The 27,310-nt window shown below is 41.8% G+C and overlaps 1 protein-coding gene across 5 annotated transcripts; it reads left to right on the top strand.

Moving 5' to 3' along the window:
• The first annotated feature begins 2,718 nt into the window (after nt 1–2,718).
• On the top strand, nt 2,719–27,310 carry PRDM4 (PR/SET domain 4). 5 transcript variants are annotated; one of them, XM_069585260.1, is made up of 12 exons: nt 2,719–2,889; nt 3,250–3,516; nt 7,982–8,115; nt 9,786–9,971; nt 11,557–12,351; nt 17,195–17,344; nt 18,300–18,418; nt 19,338–19,423; nt 20,340–20,467; nt 21,184–21,498; nt 22,620–22,788; nt 25,599–27,310. In XM_069585260.1, exons 2-12 carry the CDS (start codon nt 3,506–3,508, stop codon nt 25,909–25,911), a joined length of 2,406 nt encoding a protein of 801 aa, XP_069441361.1. In that variant the 5' UTR covers nt 2,719–2,889; nt 3,250–3,505; the 3' UTR covers nt 25,912–27,310. The 5 variants fall into 5 exon arrangements, with proteins under 5 accessions (XP_069441361.1, XP_069441359.1, XP_069441362.1 ...); XM_069585258.1 differs by having other exon boundaries at nt 2,725–2,889; nt 18,279–18,418; XM_069585261.1 differs by having other exon boundaries at nt 2,831–2,951.

The raw sequence follows: 27,310 nt of genomic DNA, 5'->3' as shown, positions 1-27,310 counted from the left end.
TTCAGTTCAGTCGCTCAGTCGTGTCCGACTCTTTGCGACCCCATGAATCACAGCATGCCAGGCCTCTCTGTCCATCACTGTCTCCCGGAATTCACTCAAACTCATGTCCTGCGAGTCGGTGATGCCATCCAGCCATCTCATTCTCTGTCCTCCCCTTTTCCTCCTGCCCCCAATCCCTTCCAGCATCAGAGTCTTTTCCAATGAGTCAACTCTTCGCATGGCGTGGCCAAAGTACTGGAGTTTCAGCTTTAGTATCATTCCTTCCAAAGAAATCCCAGGGCTGATCTCCTTTAGAATGGACTGGTTGGATCTCCTTGCAGTCCAAGGGACTCTCAAGAGTCTTCTCCAACACCACAGTTCAAAAGCATCAATTCTTTGGCGCTCAGCTTTCTTCATAGTCCAACTCTCACATCCATACATGACCACTGGAAAAACCATAGCCTTGACTAGACAGACTTTGTTGGCAAAGTAATGTCTCTGCTTTCAATATGCTATCTAGGTTGGTCATAACTTTTCTTCCAAGGAGTAAGAGTCTTTCAATTTCATGGCTGCAGTCACCATCTGCAGTGATTTTGGAGCCCCAAAAGATAACTTCTGACACTGTTTCCGCTGTTTCCCCATCTATTTCCCATGAAGTGATGGGACCAGATGCCATGATCTTCGTTTTCTGAATGTTGAGCTTTAAGCCAACTTTTTCACTCTCCTCTTTCACTTTCATCAAAAGGCTTTTTAGTTCCTCTTCACTTTCTGCCATAAGGGTGGTGTCATCTGCATATCTGAGGTTACTGATATTTCTCCCAGCAATCTTGATTCCAGCTTCTGCTTCTTCCAGCCCAGCGTTTCTCATGATGTACTCTGCATAGAGGTTAAATAAGCAGGGTGACAATGTCGTGTCCAATTCTAGACTGCAGTGTGCCAGGCTTTCCTGTCCTTCACCATCTTCTGGAGTTTGTTCAGACTCATGTCCATTGAGTTGGGGATGCCATCCAACCATCTCGTCCTCTGTCACCTGCTTCTCCTTCTGCCCTGAGTCTCTCCCAACATTAGAATCTTTTCCAGTGAACCGGCTCTTTGCATCAGGTGGCCAAAGTATTGGAGCTTCAGCATCAGTCCTTCCAATGAATATTCTGGGTTTATTTCCTTTAGGATGGACTGGTTTGATCTCCTTGTAGTCCAAGGACCTCTCAAGAGTCTTCTCCAGCACAACAATTTGTTAGCATCAATTCTTTTCTTCTTTATGGTCCAGCTCTCACATCCGTACATGATTGCTGGATATTTGTTTTGCAAATATTTTCTCCTCATCTCTGGTTTGATGTATCATTTTGTCAGCAGTGTCTTCTCAACATCAAAAGTTTTAATTTTAATGAAGTTGAGTTTGTCAAATTTTTAGTGGTTCCTGATTTTTGTTCCTATCAAGATTGTAAAGGTTTTCTCCTCTATTTCCTTCTGTCAGTAACATAGTTTTAGCTTTCATATTTATCTGGTCGTTGCCAAATCATGTCTGACTCTTCACTACCCCATGGACTGCAGCATGCCAGTCTTCCCTGTCCTTCACCATCTCCCAGAGTTTGCCCAAACTCATGTCCATCAAGTTGGTGATGCCATCCAACCAGCTCATCCTCTGTTGCTCACTTCTCCTGCCTTCCATCTTTCCCAGTATCAGGGTCTTTTCCAATGAGTCAGCTGTTGGCATCAGATGGCCAAAGTATTGGAGCTTCAGCTTCAGCGTATGTTTACATACACTTCTGAAATTAAATATTCAAAGAGAATAGGCTGAATGGAAAGCCAGAATGAAACTATCTAGCTTTTATAAGACATCATCATTCCCTAGGCCCCAGGTTTGATGTGACATTTTAGGGAAAAGTGTCTCTCTCTTGTGATATGAAGACTTTCTTGACTTAGGTTTCTGTTTGTCCTCAACAAGAGAGCGGAACCAATGTGACCTGCCAAATGTTCAGTGATTAGTTGTCTCAACTTCTGAGAAGGAAGGGAAATATTAATGTTAGTTGACTCCTCTCTGGACTCTCCTACAAAACACTGTATATGTCTCTATTTTCACATGAGACTGAATTTTCAAAGCTCACCAGTTCCCACTACACTGCAAGCTGTTGAAATGTACGTTTGAGATGTAATTCAATAAGTGTCTTCTGAATGAAAGGAGTTAATTCCTGGGTCTCTTTTATTCCTCTGGTGAAAGGAGGCTACCAGGTAGTGTGTTATAGACAATATCCAATCCTTGCGAATTTGGGACCATTTTCCTTTAAAGCTATCTCAGTATCCCTAGGGTTTAGCATAATGCCTGGCTTGCAGTAGGGAAAGAATGGCAAAGAGCGAATGGAAAGGTAATCTGTACAAAAATCCCCAAAACCACCCTTTATGACTTCAAGCAGGGAAATTGAGAGACCTTCAGGTGCAACTTGTGGTGACAAATATTTTGGATACAATCCCAATTCCTCCTGGACAACACCGCCAACAAAGCTGGTTAAGTCCCTTATTTCAAATCTTGTAGGCTTGCGTGAACCGACGCTTTCCTAACTGAAGGATGCCATGAAGACCGAAACCCAAAGTCTGCGGGATTTTGGCGACTCAGAATCGGTTCCCAGGGCTCAGGCCAGGCCTGGTTGCTTAGCAACGGGGTCGATTGCTCGGCGATCGATTCGACCGGGCCGGACTGAGACGCGGCGCTCCAGGAAGAGCCTCTCACGGCCCGCCCCCTCCGGCCAGGGTCCCCACCGCGCGCAAGCGCGGGGGTTGGGGGATGGGCCAGGGGAGGAGGAGTGAGCGCGCGGGCGCCGCTTGCGGGCCGTGGCGGGGAGGGGCGCACGCACGAGGGGCGGAGCGGCAGGCGCTGAGGAGAGTGGCTGAGGAGCCGGAAACGTGGCTTGGAGGGTGCGGCCCTGAGGAGACCGCGAGCTGGGCCGGGCCGGGTCTGGTCGGGCGGGAAACGTTAGGCGAGCGGCCCCCGGGGCGCGGGGGTCGTGCGGGCGGGGAGGGCCCCGAGGCGAGCTCTGCCCGGATGAGGAACAAAGCGGCGGGGCAGGCGCGCGCGCCCCCCCGCGCGGCCGGCAGGTGGGCTGCGCGCGGGCCCGGCCGGGGCGGGGCGAGGGCGGCCTGCGAGCCCCAGGCCGGCGGGCGGGCGACTTGGCCGCCCTTGGGAGGCGGTGTCCGCAGGCCCAGGCTCTCCGGCGGCGGAGGACGGGGGCTGCATCCTCCCCACCTTTGGGTGACCGCCCTTGTCCTCTCCCTCAGGTCGGGCAGCCCCCCTCCCGAAGCTTCTGAAGGAAAGGCCCCGGGTATCCCCTGGCATGCCCCATCTCGCGGCAGGGTGCGCGGCCGCCGACCCTCGGGAGAAGTTGGGCGGGCCCGGGCGACCCCGGGGACGAGTGGCCGCGTTTGTGCAGCGGTTGTAAGCAAGATGCGATAGCACGTGACCTTGGAACGCAAACCCTGATGCCGGTTCCCCGCCACCCGTGTGCACTTTTCTCTGACCCTTGGCCCCCAGCAGATGCATCACAGGTGAGTAGCTTAGTGGGCCGACCGCTGGTGACGTGTTTGGAAAACATGTAGCAAATAAGACTTCAGAATGCCTTTGTTTTTGGTGCCGTTGGGCAGGTTACAGGTGCGATTTGCAAATGGATTTGTCCGAAAGGGAACAGGAAGTCGAGGAACCAGTATTGGGTTGAATATACTCTGATTAGGCTTGATTTGCGCCGCCTGTGAGTAGTTGTTCCGGATAGCCACACGTTGATTGTTGGCTTGTTGTGCATCTTTATCCTTGCCTTTGAGTTATTTGCGCCTTTAGTTAATATTTGAATCTGAGTTTCGAGGTGTATTTTTAGCTCATCACCATGTTTCACCTTGAATTTTGCTGGTTACCATCTGGCTTGGCTGGTAATGGAGAGAAATTAAGTTCTTAATTCTTCAGCCTTCATGTTAATGTCGAAAGTACTATACCCTACAGTATAGAAATGTGCCACAGAGTTACATTTGACTGTTCTTTAAGGGCTCTTTCATAGGCTGTTGAGGATAAGGACGATTTTAAAAATTCACCCAAATTACTGAAAATTGTCCATTGCATTTGCAAAGTGGCTGCATTTCAGTTAGGTTCTTACATGTCATTCTAACAAAAAGTTGATAAGATCAGCGAATGGTTCATATTTGTGTGTGTGCTCAGTTGTGTCGGACTCTTTGCAATTCCATGGACTGTAGCCTGCCAGGCTCCTCTGTCAATGGAATTCTCTAGACAAGAATACTGGAGCGGGTAGCCATTTCCTTCTCCCGGGGATCTTCCCGACCCAGTGATTGAACCCAGGTCTCCTGTATTGGAGGCAGATAGATTCTTTACTGTCTGACCCACCAGGGAAGCCCCATGGGTCATACATAGGTCATGTAAACTAGAGAAGATGAAGGGAATGATTCTACAACGAATATACGTAGGGAAGAATTTCGAGCTTAGTACAGTATCTTGATTCTGGCCCTTCTCCCAGCATTGCTTCCTAGAATCCCATATAAGAAAAGTAGCTAGGATAGAATTGCACATTGGAATGAGAGTGTCTTAGGAGGATCGTATTGTAAATTCCTTTCATCTGCTTTCTCTCTGTGGGATACTAGTTACCTTTGGTTTATGGCTGCTGAGATCATCACATTTTGGTGACTCACAACAAAGCAGAAATCTGCTGAGCCTCACATTAACTCTGGTTTGAACTGGTTTGAAAAGGTCTAAGAGTCAGCCTAGAAACACCATTTTGATTTTTATCTTGAGATTATGTGTATGGATTAATACTCAGGAATTTTCAGTATAGAGTTTGAAGCTACAGACTTTTAATTGTATGTATGTTAAAGTTGCTCAGTTGTGTCCGACTCTTTGCGACTACGTGGATTGTAGCCTGCCAGGCAACTCCATTCATGGGATTTTCAAGGCAAGAATGCTGGAGTCAGTTGCCATTTCTCTCTCCAGGGGATCTTCCCGACCCAGGGATCGAACTCGGGTCTCCTGCATTCCAGGCAGACTCTTTACCTTGAAAGCCACCAGGGAAGCTTTAATTGTACTTCAAAGAATTACTGTAATCGTTTTTTTATAGGTCATTCTTGCTCTACTAATTGTAAAGTTTTAATGTTTGTAGCTATAAAAAGTTACAGGAGAAGTCTGTTTTAAACTACTCCAAACCCAGAAACTTTCAAATTTATGGTAGCTATGGTGTCTTTAGGCTGTACGGAGTTTTGCACTTTTTCAAATTATTTTTTTTGTTGAAGGATAATTGCTTTACAGAATTTTGTTGTTTTCTGTCAAGCCACTTCTTTTATTTTTAATTTTTGAATTTTTTTTCCCTCTCCTCGTGGCATGCAGAATCTGGGTTCTCACCGGGAATCAAACCCATGGCCCCTGCAGTAGAAGCACAGAGCCCCAACCTCTGGACCACCAGGGAATTCCTACATTCCTTTCCTTCCCCTTCCTTCCTGTGCTGGGTCTTGGTTGCTGCATGCGGGCTTTCTCTAGTTGCAGTGAGTGGGAGCTACTCTGGTTTTGGTGCACGGGCTTCTCATTGCTGGAGCTGCTCTTGCTGCAGAGCACGGGCTATAAAGTGTGCGGGCTCAGTAGTTGAGACAGATAGGTTCAGTTGCCCAGCAGCATGTGGTATCTTCCTTGTATAGCATAATTAAATAACTTATTAATGTGCCATCCTTAATAAGGAGCACCTCGTTTGCTCATGAGATTCTAGTTGTCTTTCTAGTAAGAATGAGTTTGCATTGCTTCATCCAAATCAGAGTGCCTACTCTGTACAGGGTACTGTCCTCAGTTAGCTTTGTACACTTAATTAATGTCTGGGAGCTTAGGTTTATGAGATACCTGGCCTGGGGTAAGGTTGAAGTCTGTAAATATGGAATAATGCAGGAATAGGTTTATGTCTGGAGGAGGCAATGGCACCCCACTCCAGTACTCTTGCCTGGAGAATCCCATGGATGGAAGAGCCTGGTGGGCTACAGTCCATGGGGTCGAGAAGAGTCGGACACGACTGAGTGACTTCACTTTCACTTTTCACTTTCATGCATTGGAGAAGGAAAGGGCCACCCACTCCAGTGTTCTTGCCTGGAGAATCCCAGGGACGGAGGAGCCTGGTAGGCTGCCGTCTATGGGGTCACACAGATTCAGACACGACTGATGTGACTTAGCAGCAGCAGGTTTATGTCAGACATTAAGCATACTCCACTGTGTAAACACACAGATCCTGAGTGTTGGAACTGACTGTCAAAGGCAAACCAGTTCTTTTATTGTAATTATCTTAGTTAAGAGGTTGGCTCTCTTAAATTAGGTGAACCTGGATTTAAATGCCAATTCTGTGACTTCTGTAAATTAGGCAGATCTGGAGTTAAATCTGCCACTTACTAGTTAATGTAATTTGGGTTAAGTTTCTTGGTCTGAGTCTCAGTTTCCTCATCTCTAAAATGGATTAAGAATAATACCTACCCACAGTAGTTATAAGGATTGTTGTTACTGTTGTTTTAGTCCCTCAGTCCTGTCCAACTCTTTTGAAACCCCATGGACTATAGCCTGCCAGCCTCCTCTGTACATGAGATTTCCCAAACAGAATACTGACTGGAGTGGCTTGCCATTTCCTTCTCCAGGGGATCTTCCCGATCCAGGGATAGAACCCCGGTCTCCTACATTGCTAGGTGGATTACTCACCACTGAGCCACCAAGGGAAGCCCAGTTATAAGGATTAGGTGAGATCATTACATGATATCACTTAGCCCAGTGTCTAACACCTATAGTAAGGGAGTAATCAGTGTTAGTTATAATTATTTTCATGTTGATTCATAGCTGATGTAGCCATTTTTCAGGTTAAAAACCTATTAAATTTTGTTCTCACTGCTAAGGAGTGTGTAGATCCAATTGTCCCCTTCCTGTTCTTCACTTCTCCCATGTACTTAGGCACACACATAAGACCTTGCATCACTGTGATATTCAGTATAAGGATTGGAGGTTCCTGGTGACCTTCTTTGGATAACCTGTGGGCTGGCCTCTTGAAATTGTTTATGATATGGCAGTCTCTAAATTCTTCCTTTTTTTTTTTTTTTACAGTCTTTAAATTCCGACTGATAACCTCCAGTAGGGTCTTATTCAGTGTTCCTGTTACTCTAATGATACTGCTCATGGCAGTGCAAGATGGATTGCATAGAAAAGGCAGTCCTCAGATTCTTCAGCTTGCTGAAAATGGCCTGTAGATTTTAAAAAGTTTGATGTATTGAAAAGCTTTTTGACAGTGTTTTGCAGCATGATCTGTGTTCTTCCATTTAATTGCTCTGTGATTTGGGGTGTATGATAAGCCCTCTTTGAGCCTCAATTTCCTCGATTCCCTTATTTTGAAGAATTAGTGAGCTAATATGAAGTAATGTTTTTATAAAGTATCTAGCTTATGTAATGAACCTTGTTACGCGGATTTTACTAAGATTATTGATTAATTACTAAGGTATCTATACAGAGTTTTAATAAAATGCTGATCCATGGAGAAGATACGGTGCTTCTTCACACTCTTTGCAGTCTAATTCAGACCTAGTATCACTTTCAACTTCTGGTGAAAAGAGTTAATAATTCTTTGAGTAAGTTAAAACAAGTCCTGGTTTCAAGTAATAAACCAGTTGGAGAAACTAGATACTGTGAAAGAAAAACAGGTGAATTAAACAAAAACGCCTTGTTGCCAGTGTACTTTAAGGATTGCAAACTTTGCTTTAAATAGCATGCTTAATATTTGGAACAAGGCACACCTAAGTTAAATCCTGTTTCTGCTATATGACAGCCAAATTAACATCTCTGAATCCGAATTTCCTTATCAGTGAAAGAATATCGGAGAGCTGTGTGCATAGAAATGAAGTTGTAGTTGATCAGATTGCATCTCTGTACCATCGTTTTAGGTTCTTCAGTACCTTAAACAGAGTCACTGAAGCAATTTTTGCATAACTGGTTGTGTCTAATCTTTCTTAGGATGAATGAAATGAACTTGAGTCCTGTGGGGATGGAGCAGCTGACTTCATCTTCTGTGAGCAATGCCTTGCCAGTCTCAGGGAGTCACCTGGGGTTGGCTGCCTCACCCACTCACAATCCCATCCCTGCTCCAGGTGAGTGGTAAGAGAGAGGGACTGAATTCCAACACTTAATTGCATTAACCCTTCTAAATGGAATGGGTCAGAGCCCCTTTCACAGTGGATGGGAGTAGCCCAGCAGGCCAATGGCAGTTTCACCTGTGGTAGCAATTTTTGAAGAGTACTGAAGTCCTAGTGGGTGGGATAGGGTTAACAGGTTTTCCTGGTTGTACTGTTCTTGAGTTAGTGCCCTTTTGTCTAGAGCTGTAGTTGACTTGGCGTTTTTATCTAGGATTACCCATTCATCTATTCTTGCCCTTAACATTCTGTCCCTGGGTCATTAGGAAAGAATTACTGTACTAACTCTTCCTAGAACACATGAGAAATTCAGCTTTGTTCTCTATCATACCTGAAAGTGGCACAAGCCACGAATGCACCAGACCTAGAATTGTGGTCAACGAAGAGGTCTCAGAGAGGGAGCGCCTACATGGAACTCCCCTGAGCCTCAGTACTCGGACAGAATAACAGTGTAGGGAGAGCTCACTTTCCCCCATCACTGTACGTTTAAAACCTTTTTATCTACCTAGCTGAATTTTTCTTTCTCTTGAAATAAAACCTTTTTATCTACCTAGCTGAATTTTTCTTTCTCTTGAAATAAAACCTTTTTATCTACCTAGCTGAATTTTTCTTTCTCTTGAAATAGGAAAGAAGCAAGCTCTCGAGTCTTACAGCAGTAAGCTAGTGATTCTTGCGGGTCTCTGACATTGTAATGTATTGGACTCTGTTTATCAAAATAAGACTTAATTCTTAAGAGTATTTTAAGTCTGCAAGTTTAAATAGTTCTCTCTAGAGAATTACCTGCTTACTAAAAGGTAGCAGTTAAATAAGATTCATCTAAATTAGGGTCTCTTCACATTCCTTTTAGTGTCCACAAAAGAAATTTTTTAAAAATTTATTAGTTCTTAACTCATTTATTTCTTAGGCATTTCATTTAGTAGACACTCTTATTAAGGAGGAAAAACCTGTTTAAAAATACTTCCACTGGCAAAAATAGTACAAATCTGCACTGCCTGAGTCGGTGAGTTCATTATGATAGGAAGCCACGGAGTCACTTCAGTATTGTGTGGACAGATGTAGTCCAAGGTGGATATCGTGTGGAAATTAAAAATCATGAAGTATAGCATATATGTGAAAGATTATATCAAGATATACATGTACAGTTTTACATCTAACTTTAGGTTTTTTCCCCAAGTAGAAGCATATCTATAAAATTTTTAAAAGTGATACATTCTCACCATATAAAATGGAAAGTATAATAAAAAATATTTTTTAAAAATCTGTACTGTCACTACTTAGAGACCACTCTGAAGTTTATTTCTTTGAAATTTGGTGTATTTTTCTTCCCATTCTTTTTATGTCTAAATAATTTGTTTTCTTAAATTGTATTTAAATTAGGTTTTAAATTGTAGTTAAATGTTTTGGTACCCAAGAGCAATACAGATAACTGAACGATCAAGTTGGCATTTTAAAACTGACTTGTGGACTAAATTTAGGGCTTGTCTGTGGATGTCTGCCAGTACTGTCTATCTGGGGATGTAAAGGGCTACTGGGTGAGATTTTTGCCTGTTGCTAAAACCTTCCTTTAGCCAGTGACCACAGAATTTTAAAGTACTTACTTTTAATTGAGGAAAACAATTTTTTTGTAGGCCTGCCAGTGGCGATTCCAAACCTGGGTCCCTCCCTGAGCTCTCTACCTTCTGCTTTGTCTCTGATGCTCCCAATGGGTATTGGGGATCGAGGGGTGATGTGTGGGTTACCTGAAAGAAACTACACCCTACCTCCACCACCTTACCCCCACCTTGAGAGCAGTTACTTCAGAACCATTTTACCTGGTAAGTGTTACAGTTATTTGGAAATTTACAAGAAATAATACATCCGACCCTTTTTTGTTTTTAGTTATTTATTTAGATGCCCTGGGTTTTAGTTGTGGCACTTGGGATCTTCAATCTTTGTCAGGACATGTGGGATCTTCAGGTGAGGTGTGCAAAATCTTAGCTGTAGCATGTGGAATTAGTTCCCTGACCAGGGATCCAACCCAGGCCCCCCTGCATTGGGAGTGTGGGGTCTTAGCCACAGGACTATCTGGGAAGTCCTTGTAGCAGCCGACTATTAACTTCAGTTCTCAAAGACTTGAATGATGCTTTTTTCTCTTTGTCACTGTTAAATATTAATTTATGTGGGGAAAAAAATTGTATTTATGTACTTCTCCTCTTAGATAACATTATTAATATAGCAGTTTGACAAAGGTTAATTTCTTAATGGCACATAAACAATTTTTCCCTTATCTCTTCTAGGTTCAGTTTTTATAATTGGTTCAGTTTTTATAATTCTCCAATTGTAATTTCCTGCCAACCATATGTCCTGCTATTGTGTCACTGTTTATTATAAAGTTTACTGAATTTTTATTCTAAAATATTATATACTCATTTCAGAAAATTCAGCAAATAAAGAGGGAGGGGAATTATTCATAGTCCCATCATCCATCTTTATGGTGTACTTCCATCCTACCTTTTATTTTTGTGTAGGGGTTTTTACTGTTTTCCATAATGAAAACTGTAGTACTTGCAATACAATTATATACCCTTTTTTTCACTTAATGTTTTTCTCTCTTTTTACATAGTTATTTTCCCCAGCTGCTACATGGTTTTCATAATTATCCTTTTTAATGACACATTATATTCTACTGATACTTTATTCCATGGTTTATTATATCAGTATTTATTGATGGACGCTTTTTACCAGTTTGCTTATTACTGTTTTGTAAATATCTTTGGGTATATTATTTACAAAATGCATTTAGGGCAGTTTACCGTAAGTGGAGTTTCTTTTGCAAGAGGGTATGAATATTTTTGAGCTTTTTATTATATATACTCAATACTTTGCAAAGACATTTTAGAAATTTTGGCTTCTACTGGAGATGGAGCATGTACCATTTCACCACATACTCATTAACAGGAATGTTAAAGTATTTTTTCTGTTTTAATAAAGCAAGTATAATTGTGATTTATTTTGAATAGACCCTAATGTTTCTTGATAGTTTAATAAAAATTTAGTTATATTTAATTAAATTTTATTTTTCACATGGAATATCTGCTTTTAAATGATTTGACCTTTCAACTCTTACAGAGTAAATTTCAGCATCTTGGGACTCAGGAATTCCAACCATGATATATTATTAAAGGCAGAAATGATTAATTTCTAGTGACTTCAAAGGAACTTTAATTTTTATGATTTTTGAGTTTCACAAAACTGAATTATGATGTATTATGTTGCTATTTATAAAGTATATACATATCAAACCAAAGAAATAGATAGCTTATTTTACTTTAGTTGCATTTGTAAGTAAAATAGCTTTTAGCATTTGGAATTCTTAATATACTGAAAGTTCCTGATATCTCATCTTTTCCTTTTTCCCAGGCATTTTGTCTTATTTAGCTGACAGACCACCTCCTCAGTATATTCACCCTAACTCCATAAATGTTGATGGTAATACAGCATTATCTATTGCCAATAACCCTTCAGCACTAGATCCCTATCAGTCCAATGGAAATGTTGGATTAGAGCCAGGCATTGTTTCAATAGACTCTCGCTCTGTGAACACACATGGTGCCCAAAGTCTTCATCCCGCTGATGCTCATGAGGTGGCCTTGGACACAACAATCACCATGGAGAACGTCTCTAGGGTCACCAGCCCAATCTCTACAGATGGAATGGCAGAAGAGCTGACGATGGATGGTGTTGCAGGCGAGCATACCCAAATCCCAGATGGCTCCAGAAGTCATGAACCTCTGTCTGTGGACTCTGTGAGCAACAGCCTTGCCGCAGAAACTGTAGGACATGGTGGTGTGATACCCATTCATGGGAACGGCCTGGAGCTCCCTGTGGTCATGGAGACAGACCACATTGCAAGTCGGGTCAACGGGATGTCTGACAGTGCCCTCAGTGACTCCATCCACACCGTGGCCATGAGCACCAACTCTGTAAGCGTGGCACTCTCTACCTCACACAACCTCGCCTCCCTAGAGTCTGTTTCCCTCCATGAAGTTGGCCTAAGCCTAGAACCTGTGGCTGTCTCCTCCATCACCCAGGAGGTTGCTATGGGGACAGGTCATGTAGATGTTTCTTCAGACAGTCTTTCTTTTGTACCACCTTCACTGCAAATGGAAGACTCCAATTCAAACAAGGAAAATATGGCAACCTTGTTTACAATTTGTGAGTGTGCTTAGCCTTTTTCTTTTGGAGATGTTGATAGAAAGGGTCATCATCCTTAATAGGTTTAGTCGCAAAGTCAGGTATTAATTAAGGGAGTATAGAAAGTAAATAGACCTTGAAACTTCTATTTGCCTATGTATTGTCCTGTATGTTAATGTGGTACCTTTTTCTCAAATAAGCCAAGTGATATATAGACATTCTGTTGGTTCTTAAAGCATCTTCCTGAGGTAAGGAAACAGTCATTTCTGTGTTTTACAGATAAGCTTAGCCTAGTAATACTTAAGATATTTCCCAAGATTTCACAGAGTTAATTATGTAAGTAAATTTTAGTGAGGTGTTCTGTGTGACCTGTCATGCGCTTTTTCTACATAAGACAAATTTATTAGATCATGTGTCATTTTTCATCCCTGTGGAAAAATGTAAGTGGATATACAAGTGAAATTTTGGGGTTTTTTTCACTCAGAATGCATATAAATTGCCATAGTTTGGCATGTAAAAGTCTTTTTATGGGGCAGCAGTAACGAAAGCAATATAAAAATAGTCAAGTTGTTGGTGTCACTACCCCTTCAGTCATGCAGTAAATGTTGAGTGCTAGTAAGCACCAGCCTCTGTACTAGATGCAGCATACGAAATAATCTGCAAGAGGCTTGAAGGAACCTACGGTGCGAAGGGAGGCATGGGCTAGTGAACAGGCTATTGTGTTATGGTGTACTGAGTGCAAAGATGGGATTAAGTGTATGGTGCTCAAGGAGCCTGAGCTGGGAGCGTCTCACCAGACTCTGGAAAGCGCAGGGAAGACTACGCATGTGTTAACACAGACCTGAAGAGCAGACATGTCCAAAGTGGAGAATCAGGAGGAACAGTGTCATCCGTGGGAACTGGCAGCTGTAGTCTGAAAGAATCGTGAGTGGTTCAGAATTGCTGAAGCATAACACGGGTGGGGAGGGACTTCCCTGGTGGTCCAGTGGTTGGGACTCTGAGCTTCCACTGCAGGGGGCACAAGTTTGATCCCTGTTCTGCTGAGTCGCTTCAGTCGTGTCCGACTCTGTGCAACGCCAGAGATGGCAGCCCACCAGGCTCCCCCGTCCCTGGGATTCTCCAGGCCAGAACACTGGAGTGGATTGCCATTTCCTTCTCCAATTTCAGGGGGCTAGAATCCTACATGTGGTGCAGTACAACCAAAAAAATACAACCCTCCCCACCTCAGGAAAAAAAACAGGTGGGGAGAGGGCTATGTGATGAGAGAAGTAGGAGCCAGAACACAGAGGGTCTTCAAAGAGCAGACAGGGATTTTGAGGAGGGAGGGTTGGGATAGGGGTTCTGCCGCAGTGTGAAGGTAGCAGGCTTGTTAGTGGCAGAGAGGTAAAGATGGCGATGCCACAGTTTAAATGCAAGGTCATGGTATTCCAGTCTAGAATAGAGAATGATGAAAAAAGTAGAAAATATTAACAGAAAACTCAGTAGATCTTGTTGATTGGGTGAAGTTGGAGGAAAGAAGGTTTAAGGAGAAATTACTGGTTTCTGGCTGGGAAACTAGGTGGATAGTGACCATTCCTTAGGATAATGAATGATGGAGGTGGGGTGGTTTTTTTTTGGGGGGGGCTGCGCTTGGTCTTCCTTGCTTTGTGAGGTCTTTCTCTGGTTGTGGCCAGTGAAGGCTACTCTTGGTTGCAGTGTGTGGGCTACTCACTGTGGCTTCTCTTGTTGTGGAGCACGGGTCCTAGAGCATGGGGCCCATGGACTTTGTTGCTCCGAGGCATGTGGAATCTTCCCGGATCAGGGATCAAACCTGTGTCCCCTGCACTGGTAGGCAGATTCCTATCCTCCAGGCCACCAGGGAAGTCCCTTGTTTTGTTTTTGATGAGTGTAGGTGAGTCCAGTGTTAGACATGTTGATTTCAGTGTCCAGTGATACCTAGAGATGTCGAGTGAGAACTTTAATCTGGAGCTCAGAGATCTATTTGGAAATATTCAGGAATCCTCAGCATTAAGGTGTTAATCATAGCCATGGAAGTGAGGCGAAGTCCTGTCCTAGTTAAGTGTGTGGAATGACAAGGCTAGGTATGCTAAGGTACAGTGGCAGGGAAAGAGCTTCTAAAGTAAGTTGAACAGGATGGTCAGAAAAGTTGGAGGAGGCTTCTGGTGCTACTGAAGCCAAGCAGTGGGGAGACCTTTCGTGTTAACCCTTTAAAGTCTCAAATCTATAATTTTAAAATAATTTAGGATTATAATTAATGTATGGTCATTAATTGAGGAGAAGGTAAGAGGTGGCTTAAGCCAGTCTGTTTATCCTTTTGCGGGAAGGGTGCTACATCTAGCGTCATGTGGGATGCTTGTTCCCTGACCAGGGATCAAACCTGGGCCCCCTGCAGTCAAAACCTGGCGTCTTAACCACTGGACTGCCAGGGAAGTCTCCTGTTGATCCTTTTTCAAGTGGGCAAGTGGAACCTCTTGCTTCTGGGTGTTTTTCAGAAGAAATGTAATTCACATACACATTTTAAAAGTGTACACTTCAGTGGTTTTTAGTATAATGACGAGGTTGTAGTGACAACAATCACTACTATCTAATTCAGAAATTTTTGTTACTTCATAAAGAAACCTTGTTAGCAGTTACTCTCACCCCTGCTCCTCATTCTCAGGTAACCACTAAACTGCTTTACCTATGGATTCGCTTAGTCTAGACATGTCATATAAGTGGAATCCTAACGTATATGGCTGTGCCTGGCTTCTTTCCCTTAGCATAATGTTGTGATGGCTTATCCATGTTATAGCATGTATCAGAATAATATTCCATTGTATGGATATACCACATTTTGTTCATCCATTTATTTTTCATGAACGTTTTGTTGTTTTTCCTTTTTGACTATTATATGAACAGTCACGTACAAGTTTTTGAGTGAACGTATGTTTTTAATTCTTGGATATATATGGGAATGAAATTCCTCTTTTTGAGGAATCACCAGATTGTTTTCGAAAGTGGCTGCACCATTTTATATTCCCAGCATCAGGGTATGAAGGTTCCGGTTTCTCTACATCTTTGCCAGTATTTCCTTTTTTTTCCTAGTAATAATTGAATTTTATTTGTAAAAAAATATATACATATTTATAGCCATCATCAGTTCAGTTCAGTCGCTCAGTCGTGTCCAACTCCTTGCAACCCCATGATTTGCACCATGCCAGGCCTCCCTGTCCATCACCATCTCCTGGAGTTCAGTCAAACTCACGTCCATCGAGTCGGTGATGCCATCCAGCCATCTCATCCTCTGTCGTCCTCTTCTCCTGCCCCCATTCCCTCCCAGCATCAGAGTCTTTTCCAATGAGTCAACTCTCCGCATGAGGTGGCCAAAGTACTGGAGTTTCAGCTTTAGCATCACTCCTTCCAAATAACACCCAAGACTGACCTCCTTTAGAATGGACTGGTTGGATCTCCTTGCAGTCCAAGGGACTCTCAGGAGTCTTCTCCAACACCACAGTTCAAAAGCATCAGTTCTTCAGCGCTCAGCTTTCTTCACAGTCCAACTCTCACATCCATACATGACCACAGGAAAAACCATAGCCTTGACTAGACGGACCTTTGTTGGCAAAATAATGTCTCTGCTTTTGAATATGCTATCTAGGTTGGTCATAACCATCATAGTAGGTATGAAATGGCATCTCATTGTTTTAATTTGCATTTTCATAATAACTAATGATGTTCAGCATCTTACGTGTACTTATTCACCATTGGTATTCTCTTTGAAGGAAGCTTCTGACCCTTTTTGCCATATGAAATCTGAATCTCCTTTGTTTGAAGAGTTAACATGGTTTATAATTAGGAGCATCAGAGAATTAAGTCCTCATAGAGTATAGGGGATCTCTAGTCTGATTTTAAAGAATTTTAAATCAAGTAGTACCTGAAGAAGTAATGTATTATTACTACTTTGGCTAAATATGAAAACTTTAACTGATATTTTATGCCATTTAAGTGGTAATTTCTAATAGGTTGTTTAGGGGAATAAAGGCACCTAGAAGACTGTGGTTCTATGTATTATAGCTATTTTGTGAATGAATTTGGAAAATTTGAACAGTCATCGACTAAATAGGGTCATGAATACTACTCCTTATCAAGGAGAAAAGAAAGTAAAAGAGCAAAAGATTTGTGGAGAAGGAGGACACTCCTGAGCTTGTAAACGTGAAGTTACAGTAAGCATAGAACAGTGTATGAAGTCAACATTTTTTTTTTGACAATACAAAAAGAAAGACCACGTGAACAATAAGAAATTAAGAATGTTAAGCAAATACATCTGCAAGAGTATGATCCTACCTGCTGTCCTAAAGAGCAGACTGCATATTGTCTAAAGAACCTGTCATCCAAACAGGGTCAGCCAGTTTGTTAACAGTGAGGCAGGAGCGAGCAGTGGTGTAAGCGTCTCTCGCTCTGTTGTGCTGTGTTGGCACTGCATCACCAATAGCGTTTCAGCTCAGTTTCCTCTTAGAATTTGAGACTCTGAATCTTTTCGACTTCAGAACATCATATTTGAAGGAATTACTTAGCCACTTGATGTAAGAAATAACACACTTGATTCTTGAAGTAATGCAGTGTTATTTTTTTGATCAGTGTTTTTCCTATGCACTGAATAGGAAACTTGTCCAGTTGTATTGAAAAAAAATCAAATCTTGCTGAAGAAGGATATGAGTGGGTATACTTGTAAGTGTAATAAAGTGGCCCTTTGATCAGAGCATTTCTCCTAGACCCTTGCTTCATACTGGTTATGTTTTGATAATTCACATTTAAATAAAGCAGGTGGTGATTTATCTCTCTGCTGGAGCTGGCCCCATTTATGTCTCACATTTGTCATCTGCAGGGTGCACTCTCTGTGACCGAGCCTATCCCTCAGATTGCCCGGATCACGGACCGGTGACTTTTGTTCCTGACACTCCAATAGAGAGCAGAGCCAGGCTTTCTCTCCCAAAGCAGCTTGTTCTCCGCCAGTCAATGGTGGGAGCAGACGTTGGTAAGACCCCGGGAACCATAAAACTTGATCAGAGTCTCTTCTTCCTTTGTAGGGTAGAGTTGTAAAAGTGGATGTGTATAATTTAGAGATTACTTGCTTGATCCAAAAGTCAGTTTATGGCTGAATATTTCTCCTTTTATGGAATACTTGTCCAGTGGTGATAGCACTAAGTCAAGTTGAACACGTTATTGGAAAAGTTCCCCTTTCTTAGGATCAGGATTGAATAGAGGAGAGAATCCTCCTCAAAGGCCGAATCTTTGAAGACTTGGCTTTTATTTTCAGCTGTATCATCCACTGTCAATTATCATGACAAATCACTCCTTGAAACTTAGTTTCTTTTATAAAACCTGGAAAATTTACCATTTATAACTTTATCACCAAAAATACTTTCTATCAGATGTTTATATATTGCTTAATACTCCTTAGGAAAAGAGAGTAAGAAATACAGACTGCCACAGTATGCTTATCCATACTGGAATGTAACGTGGTACCTGAATCTTTGTGCCATTCTTTGAAAATATGATACTAGACTCATTGTTCTTTCAGGTGTAGCTTAGGCATCAGTCAGTTGAAAGCATTAAACCACTTAGATAATAAAGAGCAGTGCTTTAAGCACAAATGATCTTAGAAGTTTGATTTATTTTGTAGTAATTGCTTTACTTTTTTATAATAGAGTGATGTTGTCTAGTCCTTTTTATGTATCAACTTGGATGGATATGGTTCCTTGTGTATAAACATTGGTTCAGGAATTTGATACTGCTTCTTACTCTGCATATTTCTTCTGAGCCCAGTCTAATCTGTTCATTACTTTTTCCTTATTTATAGAATAGAACCCATAAGACATACCTACCTTTCAGGAGTGCTGGAATACTTTGCATGAGTTAAGCTACTGTCTTCCCTATCCTATTAGATGTTTAAATCATTGATTGTGTAGTTGGTGTCCTTCCACTGATAGGTGTGTGGACTGGAGAAACCATCCCTGTTCGGACTTGCTTTGGGCCTCTCATTGGCCAGCAAAGTCACTCCATGGAAGTAGCAGAATGGACAGACAAGGCGGTTAATCATATCTGGAAGGTCAGTGTTTTTGAAAATTTTCTGTGACTTTTGGATGCTTTTATAGTAATGAAGTAGTTAAAAGTGATGTAAAAGTCAAACTTAGCCAAGATTCATACAGTGCCATTCATCCATCAGTCATTAAATACTACTTTCTGTTCTTGGTAGCCAAATTATAATACATAGCAAAATGTCAGATATTGAATATAGAAGATAAACTATTTTAGTCTCCATTTTGTTAGTAACCCAGTGACTACTCATTTTTGTTACTTGTGGCAGCTCAGGCTTTGGACTTTGTTTATATGTTGAAAGTCTTATTTTGTAATCAGCTAAAGCATTCCTCAAATATTTAGCTGGGGAAACAATTCTAGACTTGGAAGCTAAGATTATTTCTCTAGTTTTCTAATAAAAGGGGCTGAAAACTTAAGTTTCTGATATGCACACCTGTTCCTATAACATGTTTATATAGAATCTTAGTAGATTGGGGATGATGCTTGTTGACACTGGATTAAGGTGGAAATGGGTCTTGTGATAGTTGGAGAGGTGAAGTGCCGCTGGCATTGGGGACTTTAGTTGTGTTGTCCAGACGAGAACACAGGAATGCTAGGTTCACTGGAGAAAAAAATAAGAGGTGGTTCTCTGACCTTAATGTCCGTTTGTGTGGTGGGTAATGAAGACAACTACAGTATTTTATGTCTTTTCCAGTCAAGCCAAAATGTGACTAATCAAGAGCAACATGATTCTGTATACTGAGCACTAACTGTAGACCTCTAGTGGTCTTTATTGCTGGAAATAGGGTGACTGGTGAAATGACAAACATGAGAAGACAACCATGTATTTTCACACTGACTAGGAAAGCTGGTACCTACTGCAAAGTAAATGAGATTATTGCTAGAACTTGTCAGTTCATTTGTTGTGTATGTTTGCCTTCTGTTGGCAGATATACCACAATGGTGTCCTAGAATTCTGCATCATTACAACTGACGAAAATGAATGTAATTGGATGATGTTTGTGCGCAAAGCCAGGTGAGATGCAAGAAATAGTTATGATTCGGATATTTTTCAGTAGGAAACTTTGAATAAAATAGGAATGAATTGAAGAATCCAATGACGGTGATATCTGAACATAGCTTAAAGCCTAAGGCTTTTCATTTTCTTCACCCCAGTAGTTGTTGACTAATGGTGATTATAAATTTAAATATAAGAAATTATCCCTGTTTTATGAGCAGTTTGTTCAATTTACCAGTGCAATAAAAAATGATACAGTTACTATTGAATTTGCCAGTAGGTTCCTTTTCTTTATATTGGCTATTGGTCAACCCCTTGGGCTTCCCAGGTGGTGCTAGTGGTAAAGAACCCACCTGGCAGTACAGGTGACATAAGAGATGCCGGTTTGATCCCTGGATCAGAAAGATCCCCTGGAGGAGGGCATGACAACCCCCTCCAGTATTCTTGCCTGGAGAATCCCCATGGACAGAGGAGCCTGGAGGGCTGCTGTCTGTAGGACCGCACAGAGTTGGACACAACTGAAGTGACTTAGCATGCACACACGCAATCAGCCCCTTAGGCTGCTGTGTTAGTTCTGTCTATTTCTTTGTCATAGTGTTTTAAGGCTTCATTTTACTTACTTTTCTTCTAGCAGTAGACTAGAATGTTTCTGACTATAAAGAGCAATGAGGTGATAAACAAGTTAACCCTAACAGGTAGTATAGGTAATTAGAAATGACCCAGAGAAATAGTACATCTAAGTTTTCATATAAGATTTCACTATAGGGATATGATGTGTTTAGTATATATTTCAAAATTAATGTGCTTGCTGGGCATTCCCTGGATGGGGAACTGAGATTCCACAAGCGTTGCAGTGTGGCCCCCTGAAAATTTTTAAGTAAATAAATAATAAGATAAAATTAATATGCTTGATTTGTTAAATGTGATAACCTAGGAATCGGGAAGAACAGAATTTGGTGGCTTATCCCCATGATGGAAAAATCTACTTCTGTACCTCCCAAGATATCCCTCCTGAAAATGAACTGCTTTTTTATTACAGTCGGGATTATGCTCAGCAGATTGGTAAGTTTATATATAAGACTTGTTTGTCATGAATCTAACACAGTAAAAATACCAAGGATCAGTAATATAGTTTTGGTAATGCTTTACGTGTAAGCAGAAGCAAATCACATACCTTTGTGTATGTAAAAGCAGAATATTAACCTTACGATAGAAGTGTTAAGATCTGTGAAGTTCTTCATATGCTGAAGAACCAGGCAGCCATACCAGCCAGGCAGCATGACCTTTGTGTTAGGACTTTGATTTGGGGAATTTGAAGTTCCTGAGTTTCTTTTCGAACCATTACAGTTTTAAGTTCATAAAGGACAATGCTGTGAGTTGATTTAACCTTCATAATCTCTTTCTTTGCACTGTGTCATAATGACAAGTGATGACACTCCATCCCCTTTCTGATGTCTATGTCAGAAGCGTTCTCTGTCCTTTTTCACTGTAGTAAAACTTCTGCCATGCACACACATAAGATTTTGTGTGTAACAAAATCTTCAGTTTTTTGCCTAGGAAGATGCCTTATAGTTTAGTATTTACCAGGTTTTCCCTGTGTGCCTGACACACTATTTGAGATGCTAGGACTAGAGCATTGAACAAGATTTGTTTAATTATACAGGTAGTGGGCAAGCTGGAAATTTTGATAGAAGGGAAAATTAGAAGCAACAACCACTATGTTTTAAAATTTGAGTTTTAAAATTGAAGTAAGTACATTGAGTAATTTTATTTTTAAGGTGTTCCTGAACACCCAGATGTGCATCTCTGTAACTGTGGCAAGGAGTGCAGTTCCTATACTGAGTTCAAAGCCCACCTGAGCAGCCACATCCATAACCATCTTCCTAGCCATGGCCACAGCAGCAGCCACGGGCCAAGCCATAGCAAAGAGAGGAAGTGGAAGTGCTCCATGTGCCCCCAGGCTTTTATCTCTCCTTCCAAACTTCACGTCCACTTTATGGGTCATATGGGTATGAAGCCCCACAAGTGCGATTTCTGTAGCAAGGCTTTCAGTGATCCCAGCAACCTGCGGACCCACCTCAAGATACACACAGGTAAGCTGTCCTGGACCATGAAGTGAGATTTTGAAAAATTAGAAATTGCTAAGGGTGTGGCAGCAAGACAAGTCTTACAAATAGGGTTGAGATCAGATGTTAGAGAATCGGCTGGCTGACAGGAGGACTTCTTTGGGTCATGAATTGTATGGAATAACTGCCTCCTCAGAGAATATTACTAAGTTGCTCCATCTTCCAGGTGGCCTAGTCATAGTTTGATGGTGACTGGGAAAATGCAGTTAATAATCAGGGAGTTCATCTGTGTGTTTGGACCTGAAGGTAATTCTTCAGAAACAGCTAGAGCGTACTATTAGAGGTCACCCCTGTCACTAGCCAGAGCCAGTTTCTGTCCTTTGAATATTGTTTGTTGAACACCACCAGAATTTATTGAGTTTCTATTTTCTAAACTCCATGCACACCAAACCCTTTCTCTTAGACGTAAGTTTTTATCCTATGCACTATAACAATAATGGGTTTAGTTTGGTTTTCTTAGTTGGGTCATTTTCTCCAAAGCTTTGAAGGTAAAATTCTTCCTTATCCTTTTGCATTAAGACTGAGTAGTTCTAGCAGAGTGTGTGTGGCCCACAGACCTTAAGATTAGGAATGGCTTATAAGAAAAGGTTTGCTAACCCCTGACTTAGAGTAACTTTTTTTCTGCATTCTTAAAAAGACTTTATTTCATCCCTGGTTTATGAAGACATGTATTTTATTTAAAAAAGAAAACTAAAATTTAGGTTGTAAAAATATGTTTGCTTATGGACAAGTACTAGAATTCTTGAGTTTTTTCTTTTTTTTAATGATTGAATTAAGTTAGGCACTAGGGTTATAAGTGATTTTTTTTCCCCCAGAACTTGTATCATGTGTTAGCTGTAAACAGTAAAGAGTGTGTGTGTAGGTAAGCAGTCATAGGTCAGGTTTGTTAGCTTCACTAGCTTTAGTTGCAGCATATAATTCAGTGGTTCTGAGTGGCTGTAGGTAGACAGTCCTAGAATGTGAGGTTCCAGTTACCAGTCAATTCTGTTTTATTCCCACCTGCCACATACCTGTACAATGTGTCTCTTCATGCTGAGCGTGCTCATGGCACTCTGATTCACAGTGTGACCATTCGGGTTAATATGCAGGTCAGAAGAACTACAGGTGTACTTTGTGTGACAAGTCTTTCACCCAGAAGGCTCACCTGGAATCCCACATGGTCATCCACACCGGGGAGAAGAACCTCAAGTGTGACTACTGTGACAAGTTGTTCATGCGGAGGCAGGACCTCAAGCAGCACGTGCTCATCCACACGCAGTGAGTGACCTGTAGCTGACCGCTGCTCGGGCAGTGAACGGGGGCTTGTGTGTGCCAGCTCACGTCTATCTCCCGCCGTGGTGCCTGTAGCTGTCTCCTGTGTTCCACACAGCCTGTGTTCTCTGACGACTCAGACTGTGTTCCGACCACATAGGTCACAAAGCTGAGGTTCTGGTTTATCCTGGAAGAGTTTACGTGCTTGCTTTGTTTTCTCATTTTCACTTCTACTCTCTTTATTTCCTTTTTTCTTTTATATTTTTGAAACATAATTTCATTTGATTAATGAATTTTTTAAGTACCTTCTTGAAGTCCAGCAATTTGCTAAGTGGTGAAAACACAAAGATGAGAATGGTCCTTGGATTTAAAAAGCTCAGAGGCCATTAAAAGAAACAGAATAGTAAGTAATTGCCATGCTGTGTTGCAGATTAAGTTAGAGTAAGTGTAGGATCCTGAAAGACTATAGAAGAGGGCTACCTCACCCAGTCTGCGAGTATTCTGAGAAAGCCTCCTGGTAGTTGGAGCTAAGTATTAAGGTATATTAGAGTTATTCAGGGAATAGTCTTCTAGACAGACGAAACGGGGTATGTAGAAACATGAATGTTAAAAGCACTGTGAAATAAGAGTGGTTCTCTATAGTGAGAGCATCCCATGTATGTGAGAGCAATAGAGGGAGGCAGCAACCAAACAATAGCGAGCCTTTTATCCAGTTCAAAATTAAATTTCATTCTGGGAGTAATGGAGAGTGATAGGGGCATTTTCCCTCCCCATGTACCAGGAGCTACTCTGCTTTGTGCGTGTGTGTGCATGTGTGTATTTTCATTATGGCATATAACACATAAATTTTTCTGTCTTAACCCTTTTTAAGTGTGTAGTTCAGTGATGTTAAATGTATTCCCATTCTTGCACAAGCATTTAAGGATTTTAAGGGAAAGAATGTCATGGTGAGATGTCTGTTTTATAGAGACCACTCTGGCAGCAGGACAAGGGGGTGGAAGGAGGAGAAGGCCAAATATTGGACCGCCCGTTAGGAATTTATTGCATGAATCCAGCTGTAATTAATTGTCCAGCTTGTGTCAGTTCCAGTGACACATAGACGAGCAGATTTTGCAGTCCTTCGCTGTCAGCAAGTGTTAGAAGAGGGAGAGCACATTAGCTTGTATTTTATTTAGAAATACATCAAACATGGAACCTTTATTCTTATCATGGGTTTTAGATAAATATTTTGTTTTCACATCTGCTCTTTTATCTGATTTGCAATCACAGTGCAACCCGAAACACTAAAATACCAAAGGAGTCTGGATCTGCATTCACGGCTCTCAGAATGGCCTTTTAAAACAAAGTTTTCATTAAGTGGGTTCATTATTAGTATGAAATTTTGGAAATTAGATACATTAATTATCAAATTTTATATATAGTTTTACATAGTTGGAACTGAAAGAGCTCGCTGGGGTCATTTAATCTAGCTGCCTATATTAGCTTGAGCTGCCACATCAAAATACCGTAGACTGAGTGGTGGCTTAAACAAAAGAAATTTACATTCTTAAACTTCTGGAATCTGAAAGTTGAGACCAGGGTGCCAGCATGGTTGGGTTCTGATGAGGGCCTTCCTCCTGGCTGCCTTCTTGTTATGTGCTCAGGTGGAGGAGCGAGTGAACAAGCTCTGATCTCTCTCTTCTTCTGAGGACATAACCCCGTCATCGGGGTCCCATCCTCATAACCTCATCTAAACTGTAGGTCCCCACCTCCATTATGAGTGGAAGCATCAGCATACCAGCTTAGGTATTCAGCCCCTAACACTGCTCATGATAGTCACTTGGGAAATGTGAGAAACAGTGATTGGTGCCAAGGCCCCACCTCCAGGGATTCTGATTTAGCTGATCAGGGCAGAGCCCTGGCCTTGGTATTTTTAAAAAGCTCGCCAGGTGGGTCTAAGGTTCAGTTAGGGTTGAGTGCCCCATTTTATCTGTTAACATGTTGGATTTTCATTAAGACACAGGATTCAGATGCTCAAAAAAAAAGTTAAAAAATTTGTACTCTGTATGATCCCCAGGTTTCTTGTCAGCTCTAAGATGTCTGGGCCAGGGTTATTACTCCAGCCTTGATGCTGCTGACATCTTGAATTGGATACTTGTAGGGGCTACTGTTAACACTATAGTTAGATACCATTATGTTGGTCAGTTGGCAAACATTTTCAAATTTGAGTCTTCTGGTTAGTAAGAATGTCGGGCAACAGGAGCTCTGAAATGGCTGTGGATGGACCTGTATATTGATACAACAGCGTTGGAAAACAGCTTAGCATCATCATGGTAAAATTGAAGGTGTACATATCCTTGGATCCACCTGTGCCTCTCCTGAGTATATGCCCTAGAGGAACAGACCCACATACCAGTGTAGAAATGTTCACATAGCAGTCTTGCCTGTGGTGGTAAAAAACAAAACCACCAGAGTACCCATTAACAACAGAGCCAGTGCCACAACCAAGCTGTGGTGTATTTGTAAGTAACCTCCTGTAAGTTGCTTCCATGGAAGCAACGTGATAGGGTTTCAAAAAGAAGCAAAAACACAAAAGAGATATATTCAGTACAATCCCGTTTACCTAGAATTCTAAAACAGGCAAAATCAGTCTGTGCTGTTTAAACTGCACACATGTCTTATGACTGTTCTATATGATGCATCTCCTGTAGAGAAGTTTGATTCTAGTTGGGTAGTTTCTCAGACAAAGGTCTTGAGGTTGTGCAGAGTAAGTGTGTGCCTCAGTTGTAACCCCAAATCAAATGTTTTATTTTGTTTTTTCCTTGTGTTCCTCTTAGAGAACGCCAGATCAAGTGTCCCAAGTGTGACAAGCTGTTCTTGAGGACAAATCACTTAAAGAAACATCTCAATTCACACGAAGGAAAACGGGATTATGTCTGTGAAAAATGTACAAAGGCTTATCTAACCAAATATCATCTCACCCGACACCTAAAAACCTGCAAAGGGCCCACCTCCAGCTCATCCGCACAGGAGGAGGAGGAGGAAGATGACTCGGAGGAGGAAGAGCTGGCGGACTCCGTGGGGACAGAGGACTGTCGCATCAGCGGTGCTGTGTATTCAGCAGATGACTCTCTCTCTGCACATAAATAAAAGAGAAAGAAGCTGACTATTCCGGATGGAAAATGCAAAAGGGAAAAACATATAACCAGTTATCCACTACAGTGGTTTTTATATAAAATAGTTTGATTCCTTCCAGCCAACAGTCAAAACAGACTAAATGGGAATGGATAAAGCACTTATAGAAGAGTATCCTAATGAAAACACTTTTAAAAGATTGAGAATAGAGCACGTGTCCTCTTTTTAAGTGGTGTATGGGGAGGCAGGTGTCCGCTTTTGAGATCTGTTCTTTATTTACATGATAATCTGGGTGATAACATTTATACCTGAGTCAGAGCTGCCCTCTGCCCAACAAATCAGATTTATTTTAAATTCTTTCATCATTTCGTTTTTCTCCCAACTCATTGATTTGGTAAGCAACCGTTGACTTGGTCCCTGTGTCACAGTCATCCTGATTGTGGTTCTGGTGTTATGTTTTATGCAGACTTGTGACTTAAACTCATCCCAGAATGGATTGGAACGTAACAGTGTAAGCTTGTTACTCTGACCGCGGCTCACAGATTTAAAGCACCGTCTGCCTTCATCTCTCCTGGCCGCTGGGGAGTTTAGGGTAGATCTTGCTTCCCGGAATTTCACAGGTACCTAGAGAGCAGGTGAGGAAGGAGCAGCCAGGCAGCAGGCACTGATGGAGAGAAAAGGAGAGGTGCCCGGGCCACTGTCCAGAGTGATTGTGTCATGTGCTCTGATGGAAGCTGGGCTGAGAGACCTGATCGCTGTTCCTTAGAGATCTTTGAAGGTTTCGACACGTCTCTGTCTCCAGTGAAGCCTCCAGCACCCGGACAAAGAGTATTTGGAGGTCTAACAAGCCAAGTAATGCCTGCTGCGTTGTCTCCTGATAGCAAGGACATGTGGACCAACTGACGGAGAGGTACCTTGGCCCATGGAAAGAAGGAGAGAATGATCCTTTCTCTCTGGCTTATTCTCTGAAAAGGATCAAGACACCATTAAAATGTTGCCAACTCAGAATGAGAAGACATGTTTGTGCATTTGCAAGGTTAGGCGCTCCCAGTTGTCTGTGGTGAAGGACCTCATCAGTTAAACACTGTGGATTCCAAAGGATTTGGAAAGTGCAGAAGGTCAAATGGTCACCACGTGCATGTATTTTCAGGGTTCCAACTTAATTCACCTACCCATCTGATCTGTCATCTGGTTTTTCTCATGTATAGCCTGCTTTCAGCAAGAAGCAAACACATCCTGAACTTGACGGTTGATGGAACATGCTCTTGTGCTCTAAGGCACAACCTCTGGGCTGGGGTGGAGAGGACTCTGGTGAGAAGGTTTTGCTGCTAATGTATTTATGGAATGAATGTATTTCATTCAAATCTATATTCCTCTAGGAAGGATTAAAATAAAAACTTTTTAAAAAACACAA

Source organism: Ovis canadensis, chromosome 3 (assembly GCF_042477335.2).
Source record: "Ovis canadensis isolate MfBH-ARS-UI-01 breed Bighorn chromosome 3, ARS-UI_OviCan_v2, whole genome shotgun sequence".
Classification (NCBI taxonomy): domain Eukaryota; kingdom Metazoa; phylum Chordata; class Mammalia; order Artiodactyla; family Bovidae; genus Ovis; species Ovis canadensis.
Note: the sequence above shows the minus strand (reverse complement) of the source record. Positions and strands in the feature narration are given on the sequence as shown.

Excerpts from the sequence above, each read along its gene's own strand:
- PRDM4 (XM_069585258.1), top strand. Across the intron at positions 9,972-11,556 it reads CTTCAGAACCATTTTACCTG|GCATTTTGTCTTATTTAGCT; the intron begins GTAAGTGTTACA and ends CCTTTTTCCCAG. Across the intron at positions 22,789-25,598 it reads CACGTGCTCATCCACACGCA|AGAACGCCAGATCAAGTGTC; the intron begins GTGAGTGACCTG and ends TGTTCCTCTTAG.